This window comes from Mesoplodon mirus (genome assembly GCF_964341445.2).
Source record: "Mesoplodon mirus genome assembly, chromosome: 3".
NCBI lineage: Eukaryota > Metazoa > Chordata > Mammalia > Artiodactyla > Ziphiidae > Mesoplodon > Mesoplodon mirus.
In genome coordinates, this window is record NC_138978.1 from 49,174,166 (window position 1) to 49,191,014 (window position 16,849).

The 16,849-nt window shown below is 48.0% G+C and overlaps 2 protein-coding genes across 2 annotated transcripts in view; both read left to right on the forward strand.

Annotated features, from left to right (window-relative positions):
• MROH7 (maestro heat like repeat family member 7) overlaps positions 1 to 6,904 on the forward strand; it is a gene marked incomplete at both ends in the record, with an annotated part of 44,087 nt that extends 37,183 nt beyond the window's left edge. The window contains 4 exon segments of the mRNA XM_082614353.1: positions 16 to 138; positions 3,851 to 3,953; positions 6,051 to 6,113; positions 6,660 to 6,904. Coding sequence (XP_082470479.1) covers positions 16 to 138; positions 3,851 to 3,953; positions 6,051 to 6,113; positions 6,660 to 6,904 — 534 coding nt within the window.
• Positions 6,905 to 11,145: 4,241 nt separating this feature from the next.
• TTC4 (tetratricopeptide repeat domain 4) overlaps positions 11,146 to 16,849 on the forward strand; it is a 41,239-nt gene continuing 35,535 nt past the window's right edge. Inside the window, exons 1-3 of the mRNA XM_082615332.1 lie at positions 11,146 to 11,315; positions 11,952 to 12,069; positions 13,317 to 13,478. Of these exons, the coding sequence (XP_082471458.1) occupies positions 11,205 to 11,315; positions 11,952 to 12,069; positions 13,317 to 13,478 (391 nt within the window). The 5' untranslated portion in view covers positions 11,146 to 11,204. The remainder of the gene's footprint in view (positions 11,316 to 11,951; positions 12,070 to 13,316; positions 13,479 to 16,849) is intronic.

Genomic DNA, 16,849 nt, shown 5'->3' on the forward strand with positions numbered 1-16,849 from the left:
CCTGTTGGCCCCCAGAAATGTGTGAAGACCCTGTTCCGCTGTTCTTGCTTCATGGTTTGGGAATTGCCAGAAAGAGCTTACAGTCGGAAGCCCTGGGACAACCAGCAGGAGATGGTGGCCAAAATTTGCAAGTACCTTGTGAGTGCTTCCAAGACTACAGTGGGTCCTTATGAGTATGTTGGAGGTGGCAGTTTCTTTCCTTGCCTCTTTTCTTTTTACATGAGCATCCTTACTGACAATTCTATTACCACCTACAAGTCGTTGGCTCCTGGAAGTTCATCTTTGTCTCTCACTCCTCTCTCCACTTCTGGTGTTCCCTCTCCATGGTTTACCGACATCTCCCCCAATGAACCACACACACCTTAAGCTCAGCATCTCTTCTGAACTTATGCCCATCCCACGTCAGTTCTGCTCTGTCCCTTTAGATCCCCAAAAGCTGAAACCTAAAACTAATTGAGGCTTATTCCTCTCCCTCACCTTCACCTTTGATCAATCTTAAATATCCTTAATACCTCTGAATCTGTCTTTCCCTCCCCCTCCCCACTATCATTACCCTTAGTTCAGGTCATGGATGTCTCTCAGCAGGGCCATTGGTCCAGCCATCCAGTGGGTCCCCAAGCCTTGAATCTCATTCCCTCCAGTCCACTCCCCATTCAGGCCACCAAAATGGTCTGCTTAAAACACAGTCTGTCTATATTATATCCCTGCTTGAAGGGCTCCATTGGCTTCCTTTTCTACAACAGTAATTCCCAGTGTGTATTCTTTGCAACACCAGTCCTACGAGATATGCCCCACAGGGGAGAAAAGAAGTTCCAAGACAAATAAGTTTGGGAAATACTGCATCGTCATTTCCTCTTGGAGATTTGCAGTGCCATCGGTACATTAAAGCTCTGAGATGTTCTGTGCTGAGGAAATGTTTCATGGTTAATTCATGGTTTCCCTAAGTTATTTAACCACAGAACTCCCTTTCGACATAACACCTGAGAACATCCTGCAGTAGGAGAGAGCCACATATACAGTGAAATGCTGCACTGCAGGATGCAGCCTGGTTCCTCCACATACAATCTGGGAAGCTCTGCCATCTAGTCCCATCTACCTTCCCTGTTGTTATGGGCCGTGTCCCCCAGGATGCAGACTCTGAGGCAGAGACTGGCATGCAGGAGGTTTATTAGGGTGCACCCTTGGGATCAGTCCCTGTGGAAGGAAAGGGCAGCGAGCAGGAGTGGCTGAGGGAGGAGTCAAGCTGCAGTGTAGTTTCAGGAGAAGTCATAGCCAACACTATGCTGAGATTCCTCACATTGGAACTAGGGGTCAGGTTTCCACGTAGACCGAGCCGTCTGTCTGTTTCTGGTTCTGTCCCTTGAAGAAGGTCTTGAGGTTGTGGATTGCCTTGTCATTGGATGCCAGCCAGCCTGGGAAGGGACGTGACTTTGGGCCAGCAGTTCTCTTCCACCAAAGCAATCTGTACCTGGGGGAATAAATCCTTTACACCCTAAGGGAGATCTGGCTGGGGCCTACAGCATCCCCATTCTCCCACCAACCTAACAAAAATATACAGAGTAACAGATTGTTACTTTGCAACAATAACTGTTATCAACAATGCTCAAAACCTCTGCAATCCGGTGCCTAATATTTTACCTCATTTTACGGAGGGAAAAAGGCCTGGAGGAAGTGTTTGACCAGGGTTGCTAATTCAAATACTTACCATGATCTGTGACTGCGCAGATTATGATTATAAGTGACGTGGAGGTGGTAGGGCTGTGACAACCTGGAGCGCCCAGGCTCTGTTTTTTTTTTTTTTTTTTAAGCATTCGTTTTATTTTTTTTCCTTTTTAAAAAAAATATTTATTTATTTAGACTGTGCCAGGTCTTAGTTGCGGCATGCGAAATCGTCACTGTGGTATGCAGGATCTTTTAGTTGTGGCATGGAGGCTCATAGTTGTGGTATGCGGGCTTCTTAGTTGCGGCATGCAAACTCTTAGTTGCGGCATGCATGCGGAATCTAGTTCCCCAACCAGGGATCGAACCCAGGCCCCCTGCATTGGGAGTGCAGAGTCTTACCCACTGGACCACCGGGGAAGTCCCCCCAGGCTCTGTTGAAAGCACGAGTGGAGAGCTCCAGCTCACCATGCAGCCCACTCTCACCAGGGCCTCCAGTTTCACAAGAAAATCTAGATTTTTTAAAGACATTAATTAACAATCAATTTAGCTTATTTAAAACACTGTGCTGGCCGCTGCCCTGCCAGCCACTTGTGGCCTGTGGGCTGCCAGCTTGTGACCTCTGCATTAAACCCTTCCAGATTCTCAGTCTCTTCTTTGCTCTCCAGGCATCAACAGCTCTGCTCATATGAAGGTCAACCTCTAGCCTTAGCTTTAAGAAGGGGTCCGTAACCTAGTCATTCATTCACCCAACACTTTCTGGGCACCTGTGCCATGCCAAGCTCTGTCCAGGGTACTGAGGACTCTGAGCTGAGTGAGCTGGCCCCTTCTTTGGGGGGAACACCAGATTCAGTGGGGGAGATAGGTATAAATAATTATAGGCCAATGTCATAGGTGCCATGACAAAGGCTGTGCAACATGCTATGGAAACGTCAAGAGTGGTGGGATCGGCTTTGCCTGAGGCTTGTGGAAAGCTTTGGGGAGGAGCTGGTTCCTGAGCTGAGTGCCAAAGAATGAGAGGGAACTCATCAGGAAGGAAAGAGGGAAAGGCACTCCAGTCAGGAGCAATGGCTTGTACCAGGTACAGATCTGGGGAGAGCTGGGCCACGACTGGGACTGGAGCATGGTGTGCATGGAGGTGGTGATGGAAGTTGAGACTGATTTGCCCACCAGGCCCAGGAGTTTATTCCCTGACATGCACATTGTCAACAGGAGTGATCAGATCAGACTTCTCTTCATCTCCCTAAACAGTCTCTTAGCAGATTGCCTGCCCCCTAGTTTCTACTTGATCACACCCAACCTGAACACCACTGTCAGACTATTTTGCCCAAAACATTGCTTTGTCATTGCCCTATTAAGAATGAGTGCTGGCTTTGTATTTTCTAATGCATAAGGAAGCCCTATTCCTATCTGGATTTTAAGGACTTTTAAGACCCTCCTAAGTCTCTAGTTTATTCCCCACTGCTCTGTAACTTGAATCTTTTACCTTGGTCAAACCTGTCTCCTTAGTCATGTCCCTCGCATGCCATGTCCATTCTCAGCTCTGGCTGAACTTGCATTTATTTTATTTTTTAAAATATATTTATCTATTTATTTTTAATTTATTTTTGGCCATGTTGGGTCTTCATTGCTGCGTACGGGCTTTCTCTAGTTGCGGCGAGCGGGGGCTACTCTTCATTGTGGTGGGCAGGCTTCTCTTCTTCTTGTGGTGGCTTCTCTTGCTGCAGAGCATGGGCTCTAGGCGCACGGGCTTTAGTAGTTGTGGCTCGAGGGCCCTAGAGCACAGGCTCAGTAGTTGTGGTGCATGGGCTTAGTTGCTCTGCGGCATGTGGGATCTTCCCAGACCAGGGCTTGAACCCATGTCCCCTGCATCAGCAGGTGGATTCTTAACCACTGTGCCACCAGGGAAGTCCCTGGACTTGCATTTTAGAACTTACCTTCCGGCTGTAGCAGGTGGGTGGATTGGAAGAAGAGACAACCAAGGCAGGAGGACCGTTGAAATGACTGTTGCAATCAGCTAAGAGAACTTGAGGCCTGGCCTCTGGGAGAGTCCAGAATGGGTAGCAGAGATGTTTAGGAGGCAAGGAGCCAGGACCTGACTGCCTGACATGGTCCCCGTTCCTAACTTTGGGAGGGCTGCATGGGTAGTCCCTCTGAGGGCCCAGCACTCTCAGGTTTCTCTTTGTCCCAGGTGGACACCCATCGAGACAGTGCCTTCACGTTCCTCAGCCAGAGCCTGGAGTACACCAAGAGTCCCAGGGCCTCCCTCTGGAAGTCCTCGGTCATGTTCATAGGTAACCTGCCCCAGCAGAACTAGTCCTACTGCTTCCTCCCCTGGGAAGGAAGCTGCAGCCCTTCTGGCACTGGGTGGATGCCTCCCCTTGGGTGCGAGGCTTGGCCAGCAGACGGCCTTGGTATAAATTAGAAAGGTCTCCCCTCCTCTGAGATCACTGCTTGGGAAGTGAGCCAAGGTCACAACCTTGGCATCTGTACGCAGAAGTGCTGCTTCCCCCCTGAGTACGGTGGGGTCCAGGCCCAGCAGGAGCTTGCCGTTGACCTTGGCAGGAGGCGCCAAGCTGCACAGTGGAAAAGTGAACTAGGATCTCAGCTCCATGATCCCCTTTCTGTGTGACCCCAACTGAGTCATTTACTCCCACTGAGCCTCCTCTGTAAGATCTGTAGGATCATCGGTAAGATGGGGATCAACTCCTACTTCACGGACCGGATGAGAATATTTTTTGCGTGTGTGAACACTGCAGATAAAGGTGCTCCCTCAGTGTTAGTCACCTGCATCCTTCTTTCCACAGTCCCGACCTCTGACTTTCTGGGGGAGAAACCATAGATTCCCCTCGCTCAGGGTCCCCTCATAGGACCCTTCTGATGGCACGCTTTCTCCTCTCAGCTACCCCCCTCCCCTCCGCTCCCTGAAATATCCACACACCCTTCAAGGATCAGGAGACCCTACTGCAGAGAGGCTTGGAGAGGATGACGTTCCCAGCCCTCCACCTTGTAAAGCGATGTTTCTTTTAGTATGTTCGCCCAATTCACTTGCAGTTTTTCATCCATCCTGTCATTCATGCATGCATTCATTGGCTTATGCCGCAAACACTGATTGATCCTCTTCTCTGTGTCAGGCACTGCGCTTAGCCTAGAGAAACATAGAACTTTTCAGGAGGTGATGCTGATGTTTGGGGGTGGGGAGGTGTAGGGGTGGCTCTTAATGTGATCAGTTCTGGGACATATGAGTGATGCCCAGGAGAGGGAGCGGGGCGGGGGTGGGGTGGGCGGGCAGTCCCTCAGGCTGTGGGGACCGGCTCAGGGACACCTTCTCACACAGAGTGACATTATTTCTTAAATTTTGGCTTCTCTAAATCTTGCTCCAAATTAATCACTTCTAAAAATGTTGGTGTTTAACACCCTGGGAGTCTTCTCTGTGTCAAGGCCTGTGCTGGGAAAAGAAAGCTGGGTAGCACCTGCATCTACCTGCAGACAGCTCCTAGTGTGGTGTTTTGATTCTTAACCTCTTGTGGGTTATGGATCTTTTGTGAGATCCTGAAGAAAGTTATGAGTACTTTCTCTAGAAAAATGCATATAAGCATACACTCAGAGACTATCCTTCCTACTCCCCCATCCCCAGTGCATCTAAGCTGAAGAAACCCCTGGTCTGGTGGGAGATGTTCACGAATCACAAGTAAAATACAACACAGTATATACAAGTAGAGAGAAACTCAGAGAGTCTGGGAACCCAGAGAGGCATTTAACTAGCTTGGGGGCAGGGTCAGGAAAAATTTCCTGGAGGAGCGACTGTGTTAAACTGAATATTCAAGGACAAATAGGAATTAGCCAGGCACAGAAGTGTGGGAAGGGCCTTTTGAGAGGTACGGCTCATTCAAGGATCAGCAGGTACTTTAAGAGCTGGGCATGCAGGCTGGGAGCAGGGTAGGGCTGAGCAGTGTGGCCGAGGAGCTGAGTCTCAGCCCCTCCCGGGGCCCCACCAACCACCTGCCCGGAAGGTATGCGAGGCACTTGGTACCCTTCCTGTTACTGTGCCTCAAACTCCCCGGAGGAAGGTGTGCCGAGGAAGCACCTCCCTGAGTCTAAAGACACTAAGGACCAGCCTGGGGAAGAGACCACCTAGGGCCACATCTCAGAGTCAGCTGCAGCCCAGCTCCTGCCCCTGTCCTGGTGCCACCCCTGCCTGCTGGATCTGCCACGTCTCCTAGGAATCTGTGTCGTAGGGAATCTGTCCCAGGTCAAGACAAAGTTCTCTTTTTGTGTCCTCACTTGTGGGGCTAGAAGAGGGTAGGGAGAGCGTTTCTGAGGGGGTCTGGCCCAAAGGTGGGGGTCAGAGTTGGGAGGTGGAGGCACTCACCTCTCGGATTATGCTCAAGTGTCCCTGGTCCCCTGCATGGAGAGCATCATGACGGAAGATCATCTGAATGAAGTTAAAGCCGGTAAGTCTTGCTCTGCGTTGGTGAGATTTCAGGGGCCAGTGAGGGAACGAGTAGGCTCACAGTGGGTAATGGGAAAGGGAAGGGTTATGTCCCAAGGCCAGGGGTTTCAGCTCAGTCCAATTGTGCTGGTATTAACCCAGGCAAGTACATGTTAAGTACTGTGGAGTCACCAAGACACAGACACACAACCCCACCCTAGGGGAGCCTATGATCCAGGAAACGAGGCTCAGAAAATAAGACCAAAAACCATTTAGTGTAGAGCAAGTAGTTCAGACTCTTAAGGGAGCATGTAAATTTTGTAACTGGGGAAGCTGATGGGAGCATGAAGATAGGCTGGGTTAGTCAAAGAAGGCTTCCTGGAGAACGCAGGTTTTGATTCAGGCTTCAAAAGGCATGAACAATTTGAAGAGCTGGGAGATGAGGGGATGCTGAGCAGAGTGCTAAAGCAGAGTGCTAAAGCCAAGGCATGAAGGGAGAAGGATGAGGTGTGAGACTCATGGGTGGACCTGGTCTTAACAAGCGACTTCTCTCCTCCCCATAACTCAGCTCTGGAAAACTTGAGACACGACCCAGAAGCATCAGTGTGCATCTACGTGGCCCAGGCCCAGGACAGCATCCTGGCCAGCTGCTGGCGGAACTCTTGGCCACTGCCACATGGGGACTCTTGGGTGTGTGACCCGGCTACCACGCACCGCTGGAGCCCTAGCTGTGAGAACCTGCCCTCTTCCCACCAGCAGCGCTCCTGTATCATGCAGGCGCTGGGTTCCTTGAAGATGTCCTTGAAGCAGTGATGTCCCTGAGCCCCCAGCCCTCCTCGGAGGTGGCCATGGTCCCAGCTGTGCTCACTATAAATGCCACATGTTTTGCCTCTCCTCACGGAGTGTTTCCTATGAGATGAGCATGTCCTTCATCCTTGAGTCAGTCAACATTTACAGATGCACATAGGCTGTCTTGTCCACATCTTATAAGTGGGGAGGCTGAGGCTCAGAGAGGTGGTATGGCTTGCTCAAGGCCACACAGTAAGTCTGCTAGATGTCTCAGGTTCCCCTCCCTCACAGGGAGAGAATAAGAACAAAAGGAGATGATGATTTGGGTAGCCTTTGAGGAGGAAAAGAGAACCCCCTCCACCCCATGATATCATGCATATCCCAGAATCCTGATCTCTGAGTCCCACCCTCCAGTCTTTGCCCAGCAATTGGCCACCACTCATTCGGGCAGTATTTACTGAGCACCTAACCTGGGCCAGGCCTGCTCTGGGTGCCAGAGATACAGATGTGAATGAGTCCCAGCCCCAGGCCCTGGGCAGTTCATAGTCTGATGCAGTGGTTCTCAACTGGGGGTGATTTTGGCCAGGTCTGAAGACATGTTTGGTTGTTACAACTTGGGGTGGTAATATTATTGTCATTAGTGGGTAGAGGCCAGGGATGCTGCTAAACATCCTACAGTGCACAGGGCAGCCCCACAGCAAAGACTTGTCCATCTCAAATTGTCAGAGGTGCTAAGGTTGAGAAACTTTGGCCTAATGGAAGTATCAGAGACATATAAAGACACGAACAGCCCAGCAGGTCAATGCTGTGCTGAACGTTAGCATAGGGGCTGCGAAGTCCAGAGGAGGTACATCAGGCAGCTGGGGGTCGGAGTGTCAGGGAAGGCTTCCCAGAGAAGAGACGTCCCCTCCAGGGGGTTTGGAAAGATGACCATATGACAGGCATGTATGGAGAAGAGAAGGGCACATGGGACCAAGAACCAACTACAGATATGTAGGTGCCCTGGAGCCCAGAGTGGGAAGGAAGAGGAGGACAAGGGCTGGGTCAGTATGGCCTTGGAGCCTGTGTTAAGAAGGAAGACTTCAGAGTCTGGGAAGGCATGGGGGGAAGGGGAGAGGCAAGCAGTGGGGAGATGTGAGCAGATGTCTGCTTTAGAAAGCTCCCTCCTCGTGTGCATACAGGCACTGCTGATAGGAGGGCAGATGGTAGCCATTCTGGACAGGAATCTGTCACTCTTCAGTCATATTAGGTTTATGCATGCCCGTAACTCAGCAATTCCACTCGTGGGCACACATGTCAGGGAAATATTCCCATAGGTCCATAAGGAGAGATGTATGAGGAAGTCTTAGCGTTATCTGTGGTGCAAGGGAGAGGAGGCAGCCTGAGGACCCATCTTCGGGAAGTGAATGGGCACTTTGGAGTCCCGCGCAGCAGTTAGGGGCAACAGAGGTACATGTAGCACCATGGATGGGACCTAAAACCTAGTGCTGAGGGAAAAAACTATATAAAACATATGCACAAAAGAAGTTGCATCTTGCAAGGACACTTACAAACTGAAAATGTCCATTAAAACACATTAGAGTGATAGGAGTGGGAAAGGAGGAGGGCTCTGGAGCATAAAAGGGAATAAATCAGAAAACAGAGAGGAAGAAGGCTCATGCAGGAATGGAGGGAAAGTGCTGGGTTGGGGGGTTGGACAAGAGCACAGACAGGGAGACCCGGCTAGAGGCTTTCGGGGCCTGGCAGGATGGAGAGGGTGACTGGACCTGTGCGAGATTGAGGAAGGAGAATTTTCAGAATCTGGTGGTTGACAGGAGGGAGAACGAGACGTCAGGATGGTGCCCAGGTTTCTGGGTGGATGACTAGGCCAATGGTGTCCCCCACTGAGTGTCCCTCAGGACCAGGAGCAGGTTGGGGGAGGGGTGAGTTCAGTCTGGACATGGTGAACTTGAGGGGCTTGTCAGCCATGCTAGTGGAGACCGCCCCCGGGTGCTGGCTGCACGTGGGAGGGATCTGAGATGGAAACAGATTTGGGATTCATCTGTGCTCAGGTGTGAGCTGAGATTCCCTGGGTGAGTGTGCAGAGCAGGAAGAGACGTAAGCCTGAGGGGCACCTACATTTAAACTCCTGCTGGGGATGAGGAACCCATGAAGTTGACCACACAGTCATCTTCCAACAAATGTAGGCCAAGGCCATCAGGATTCTGGGCCTGAGAGAGTAGGAAATGGGGTGGTCATTTTGCACAACCTTGTCCATTGCCAAGAATGTTCACAAGCATTGCCTCATTTGAATCTCACAGTAGCCATATGGAATTAAGGGGAAGGCAGGTTGGCTTCATTGCCTACGTTCTCCAGATGAGGACAGGGCTCAAAGACGATGGGCGTTGTCCAATGTCATGCCAGGAAGCAATAGAAGTGTGGATCCCAAAGGCCTCCCAACTTCCATGCTTGAGCCCTTTCCACCTAGAGACACTGCTGTTTTCATTGGCCAGCATCCTGGTCTTGGTGGCCTTGATAAATAACAGCCACCTATTCTGGGTCTGGGTGGTCTTGAAGCACAAAGGAGTCTGATAGGCTCGATTATTGGCCAAGTCCCCCAAGTAGTCTCGAGCTGGAAGGGTCAAAGAGCACTTCCCTTCTCTGAACCTTCCCTACCATCACCTGTAAAATGAGTTCTTACAGGATTTTATAGGAATCAAATTTTAAAAAGGAAGCAAAAAGACTTTGTAGGCTCTGTATTCAGGAAGGGAAAATAAATGAAGAGAATAAAAGGGAATTCTTAGGGAGCAGGCTAGAGGAGGAAGTGTGGAAAAGGAGGTTTGGATTTAGAGGAAAGGGAGCATTTGGACCAGGTGTTCTGCTGGGTGTGGGTGAGGTAGAAAGGAAAACACACACGGTCCTGGCCCTGGAAGGCTCCAAGTGTCATCCTTAGCCCTGCCGTCTGTCTCATCCCCGTGTCAAATAATGAGCAAGCCTGCCAGCTCTGCTTCTGAGCTTCAGATCTCTTTTCTCCCCTGGCCTCTCACCAGCATTCTCCTTGTCAATCTCTTAATCCAGACTCCTCCATCAATCCTTCACCTGGCAACCCAGGCCTTCCTAAGACAAATTTGCCCATAGGTCTGTCAGTGGCTCACTGTCCTCTGCAGGATAAAGGGCTACAGGGCAGTCAGGCCCTCTGGTCCCCACCCACCTTGCTGGTCTTCCTCTTAACTCTTGCGGTAGCCCGCATGCAGGCTGTTGCCCACCCGCGTGTCTCTGCACATGGGCTCCCACTGCCTAAAATGCCCAACTTCCCTTCAGCCCCCATCCATCTGCAGAGATAGTCCTCATCTCTGCTCCCAGGTCTGTGTCACCTCCTCTGTGAAACCTCCCTGAACCCCCCAGGGAACACCCACTCCTCTGCGCCTCCACTGCCCAGGCTTGTGACCAGCGGGGGTTTAGATTGGTCTGCCACCTGCCTGTCTTTCCTTCTAGACTAGGCTGTGAGCTGCCAAGACTGTAGCACCCGATGCAGGGCCCAGCAGCCAGCTGCTGGGTAACCCAGGGGTTGCAGGAAGGCTTACCTGGCCTGGAGGTCTTGTTCCCATCTCAGTTGTGGGGACGGAGGGTAGAGGTGGTTAACCTCAGAAACAGAGTGTGAGCACATCACTCCTTTCCTCAGAACTCTCCAGAAGGTCCCACTGTACGCTGAGAAAAACCCAAACGCTCAGACTCACAGCCCATTATCCCTCCCACCTACCTTCTACTCACACGCCTCGCTGCACCCCTGAGCCCGGCCCTCTCTGTTCCCTCCATGGGTAATGCTCTTGTGCAGACAACCCCCGGCCTCTTCCTTTGCTTGAATGCCTGCCCACCCTGTTTAAAACTTTTCTTCCATAGTCCTTGCTACCACCTGACAAACTCTCACATCTTATTTGTTTATTGTCTATCTCTCTCCTCTACCTAATCAACTCCTAGAGGGCAAGGATTTTACCTGCTTTGCCTAGCGCTGTATACCCAGCGACTAGAACAGGCCTGGAACACGGAAGGAGCTTAGGAACTATGGGTTGACTGAATGGTTGAATAAATGAATGAATGAAGTGATAGTGGGGTATTGTGGGGCCCTGGGCTTACCCACGACCCCATAAGTACTCGGGAGGGCGCGGCGGGGCCGGTGCTTCCCGGGGGAGGGGTGGAGTCGGGTCGGCCACGCCCCCAGAAAGGCGGAACCAGAGGCACAAGGGCCGGCGCAGCCCGGAAGATTGAGGGAAGGGCACCGACGCCGCCGGAAGTTGTCGAACGATTCTCGGCGTCTGGACGGTGGCAGGAGAGTCAGGGAGCTGACATGGAGGTGCCGGAGCCGTTTGCGGCTTCTGACGACGCCATGGACTCGTTCCTGGAAAAGTTCCAGAGCCAGCCTTACCGTGGCGGGTTCCACGAGGACCAGTGGGAGGAGGTGAGCGGACCCGGGGTCTCCGCAAGTGTGTGTGTGTGTGTGTGTGTGTTTGTGCGCGCGTCGTCCGAACTCCTGGGGCCTCCAGGGCGCCGAGGCGCCTCCCTCACCTCCTAGCCTTGCCGCTGCCAGCGGAAAGGTGGTTTCTACTTGAGTGTTAAAAATCGGCCGCGAAGTTTTGAGGGTCTTCTTAAGCTGCCAGTACGTTTAGGTGTCCAGGTTTTGGCGTCAGAAACTTGTGACTCCACCACTTACTGGCTGTAATACTGGGTCAGTTATTTCACCTATCTGAGCCCGTCCCCTCATTTGTAAAATTCCTCTAACTGTAACACCAACCTCGTGGGATTGTGGCGAAGCTGAAGTGAGAGGGTGGGTAAAGTGCCAGGAACATACGAGCGCTCAACTGATGGTGATTACTACCACTCTTATAAGAATGTGAGAACTGAAAGATCTTTAGGGATTGTTCTACACTCTGTTTTACAGATGGGAAATTGGGGCCTGGATAGGGAGAGAGAAAGGCAATCATGAAGATTTGCAAATTATGATGAGTAAGAAAACTTTGATGTAGAGACATGGAATTGGATGTACTCAGTGGAAAATCCTATTTATGTAGTTCATTCTTCTCTTAACAACCTCCAGGAATTTGAAAAGATCCCCCTATTTATGAAGAAAGCGCCATCAGAAATTGATCCCCGGGAGAACCCTGACTTGGCTTGCCTCCAGTCAATTATTTTTGATGAAGAGCGATCTCCAGAAGGTATCTTCAATGACTCTAACATTTGTTTTGCTCCTCCATTGAATTGAGATAAAGTGTGAGTCAGAAAGCTTCTGATGGATAACAAGAAGTAGTTAGCCCGAGCTAACTTGTCACTATTTATTCCAAATATACTTCTTTGGATACCTACTAAATGCTAGGCACTGGGGATACAGGAATGAATGAGACTGCCCTCAAAGGTTACATTCCAGTGGATAGCCAGACTGCCCTAAAGAATCAGGACAAACCTGTGTGATAAGTGCCAACATGTAACTATAGGTGCCGTTGGAATACTAAAGGTGGGGGAGGTAGGAGTGGGCTTTCACTGGGTGGGAAATTTGAACTGAATTGTCACAATTTTGTAGGCTTTTGCTAAGTTGAGGAGGGTAATTTGCATTCCAGGGACTCAAACAACACGCACAAAAACAGAAGTGTAATTTCCCCCAGTTTCTTCTGTACTTAAAAAAAAAGTCCTTTCAGACTTCCCTGGTGGCATAGTGGTTAAGAATCTGCCTGCCAATGCAGGGGACATGGGTTTGAGCCCTGATCGGGGAAGATCCCACATGCCGCAGAGCAGCTAAGCCCGTGTGCCACAACTACTGAGCCTGTGCTCTAGAGCACGTGAGCCACAACTACTGAGCCCATGTGCCACAAGTACTGAAGCCTGCGCGCCTAGAGCCCGTGCTCCGCAACAAGAGAAGCCACCGCAATGAGAAGCCCGCGCACCGTAATGAAGAGTAGCCTCCGCTCACTGCAACTAGAGAAAGCCCGCATGCAGCAACGAACACCCAACGCAGCCAAAAATAAATAAATAAATAAACAAATAAATAAGAAAAAAGCAAAATAATATTTGAAAAAAAGAGGAGTCCTCTCTTCAAGAGCTAGGATAAGTATACTTTTTTTTTTTTTTTTTTGCGGTACGCGGGCCTCTCACTGTTGTGGCCTCTCCCGTTGCGGAGCACAGGCTCCGGACGTGCAGGCTCAGCGGCCATGGCTCACGGGCCTAGCTGCTCCGCGGCACGTGGGATCCTCCTGGACTGGGGCACGAGCCCGTGTCCCCTGCATCGGCAGGTGGACTCTCAACCACTGCGCCACCAGGGAAGCTCTATAGCATTCATTTTTGAGTTTTCTTTCCCTATTGGTTTCTTGGTTTTGTTTGTCATATATTACATTATTGCATGATTTAGAATTATTTTTAATGAGCCCTTTAAAAATTAGGAAACAGTGATAATTTTTCCTCTTTTTTGCAGAACAGGCCAGGACCTTTAAAGACGAGGGCAATGATTACTTTAAAGAAAAAGACTATAAGAAAGCTGTGATTTCATACACTGAAGGATTAAAGAAGAAATGTGCAGACCCTGATTTGAATGCTGTTCTTTATTCCAACCGGGCAGCAGCACAGTACTATCTGGGTAATTTATTCCATTATTTAGTACTTTCTAAAAAATTAACTTATGATAAAAACAACTGTATGATGGCTAGTGGAGGGTTTGAGAGTGTCGGTGGAAGAGGAGCTGCTTCTCCCAGAAGCCTAGGATAGCTTACTCTACCTGAACTCTGCTTTTCTAGATAGACTTGGTGAAAAGGGAAACCAGGTAGGTTGTATAATTCTTACTGTCTGAACCAAATGAGTAACATCAAATACCTTAATACATGAGTTGGTATGATCTGGAATTTTTGAGCCCAAATGCTTCTACTCTCTCTCTCTCAAAAAAAAAAAAAAGTTTTTTTCTGGCCTCTTCTCAAGGATGCTAGAAGGGTTAAGGCAATAGAGTTCTTTATGTGAGAGAAACTGTATTAATACAAGGGAGAATTTCTCAAAGAGTATTCTGTGGGACCTTTGAAGTAAAACATTCTTTGAACAAGTAAATTTGGACAGTGCTGCTTCTTCATGGGAGATTCGCAGTGCACATTAGTATGTTAATGCTGAGAAAACCTACAGCAAAGAACCTTACCCTGTGTTTCTCAGGTTCTATAAGCCCCCTTTTCAAGTAACACTTATTAACATGCAGGACTGTTCTGCAGACATGACTTTGGGAAACACTGATTAATTATTTGGGTGGCATTATTGTTGGTGACTATAGTCTTGGTCGTATTAGACCCATGTTTCTTATCACAGAGTTTTAGAGAGGACCTGGAAATGACCTCAGCCTTTTCTGAGGAGCTGGTAGACAATAAGCCTTGCAGTCTAGCTGGGATAAGTCTGTTGGGACTCGTCACCATTGGAGCAGAGTTTCTTTCTAATCATAGGCCGCCCCAGCTGTTTTCTCCTTTAGAACTTTAGAGATTATTTGAGCCAACCAGCTCCCTCATTTTACATAGGCCCAGAGAGCGACCCCTTTGGTTAGTGCCAGAACCTTGACTAGAAACCCACTCTTCTAACTTCTGGAGGAATACATTTTCTTCATTCAGCAAACTGAGTTCTTGTTCCGTGCTAGGCACTGGCATCATAGAAGTGAGTTAAGACCTGACCTTACCCTAAAGGAGTTTAATTCATTTACCTATTCAGTCAGTAAATAGAAAGCATTTACTGTGTGCTAGGCACTGCACTGTGAATAAGAGCTACATAGTTCCTTTTCTTGGGGAACTAAAGAATGTCATGTATAGGGCTAATAAGACCAAAAACACCTTGAAAGAAAAAAACCACATGTAATGTGATAACCAGAGGAGCAAATGTGTAATACTCAGAGACATTCCTTAAATGGTGTCACTGGTATGGCTTACACAGCACTTTCACGTTTTTTTTTATCCCTCTTGACCTCATAGCAGCTATGTAAGATAAATGAGGTTAACAGCTTTATCCCTAGTTAGCAGAGCAAGAAACTGTAGTAAAATGTAGTAATAAATGTAGTAAAATGAATTGTTGAAGGGTACACAGTGCCAGCGTTAGGATGTGGAATCAAGTTTGATTCAGAATACACTAAATGGAAGACCCCTTGACCCATGCTTCCGGAGGTACCTGGTGCTGTTGATTCTTTAGTCCTGAGTACGTTGTAGGTTCTACAGTATAGCTTGGTAGCTTTGAGTTTTCCCTCTGCTGGCTTAGAAGTCAGTTTTCTCAAGCCTAATTAGGCATTTAGCCTGTGTCTCTGTTCTCCAGCTTTAAAATCTGTTCTCTGTTCTCATTCTTGTTGTCTCTGTGGATTTATGGCTTTTTTGTGGCAGAGGGGGAGGTGGTAGGGGTTGAACTGCATGTGTTCAGTCTACTGCCTTTAAACAGAAGTTTTTGGATTTCTCTTATATGTATTTTTTCCATAGTTAGGATCATGCTGTTCTTCCAATTTTGTATTCAGTTCTTTTCACTTAATTTTATAACAAACAATTTCACCTGTCATTAAATTATTTGTGAATACTGTTTTAATAGCTACATAAAGTTGCATCATATGGACATACCAGGGTTTACACTATTTGCTTTACTACTCTGCTGTTGTTGAGCATATAGCTGCTTTTAGGTTTTTTGTTTTTTTTTTTGCCGTACGTGGGCCTCTCACTGTTGTGGCCTCTCCCATTGCGGAGCACAGGCTCCGGACGCCCAGGCTCAGTGGCCATGGCTCACGGGCCTACCCGCTCTGCGGCATGTGGCATCTTCCTGGACCGGGGCACAAACCCGTGTCCCCTGCATTGGCAGGCAGATTCTCAACCACTGTGCCACCAGGGAAGCCCTAGGTTTTTTTAAGTAATGCAAAAATGAACAAACTTAATGATAAAGTTTTTCCAATAATTCTGGTTATTTAGGATTTGGCAAACTATGACTCACAGGCCACATCTGGATCCCTGACCTCTTGTGAGCTAAAAGTGTTTTTTACATTTTTAAAGGATTGTAAAACAAAGAAGAATGTATAACAGACCATACGTAGCCTGTAAAGTCTGAAATATTTACTCTATGGCCCTTTAGAGAAAAATTTTGCTAACCCCCGGGCTAGAGTTTTAGAAGTGAAATTAATAGGTAAATACCAAGCTGTTAAGTAATACTTAGAGTATAAACTAGAAAGTGAAAGTCTATCTCATGCCTCCTAGTTTGGATAACCAGTGTGTATGATTGCACACCTTTTTTAAATGCACTTACAAATGTATATTTGTGTGTACCTGTGTCTGTATATTTAGATTGGTTTGTTTTATAAAGATGGGCTTCTATACACATTGACCCACTTAAAATAACATAGCACAGACATCCTATCATGCTTTTACATGCAGAACTGTCTTACTCTTTTTAATAGCTGTATAGTATTTAGTAGTATGGATTTACCATAATTTATTTCATCATTACTAAATTGAGGATATTTAGGTTATCTCCAGCTTTTCATAATTAAAAGTAATGCAGTGGTTAACATGCTTTTACATTTATCCTTATACATTTTTGCAAGCATTTTTTTTGTTTTTTTGCGAGCATTTTTTTTTTAACATCTTTATTGTTTTGCAAGCATTTTTAAGGATCAGTTCTTAGAAGAGTATTGTTGGGTCAAAGTGTATGTAGAAAGTGCATGCCAATTTGCTCTCTAATTTACTCTTAGAGTGTCCTTTTTCCATATCTTCACCAATATTGGATATTATCTGTTTTTAGTTTTTACCAATTTCATGTTAATTTTAATTTCGCTAATCATTAGTGATGTTGAGTATCTCTCCATATGCTTACTAGCCATTTATATTTGTTCGGTGGGTTGCCTGATGCTGTAAACATTTCTAAGGTGCTTGATGAGCACAACTATATTTTTTTCTATTGGGTTGGCCAAAAAGTTCGTTCAGGTTTTTCTGTAAGATGTTATGGAAAAACCCGAACGAACCT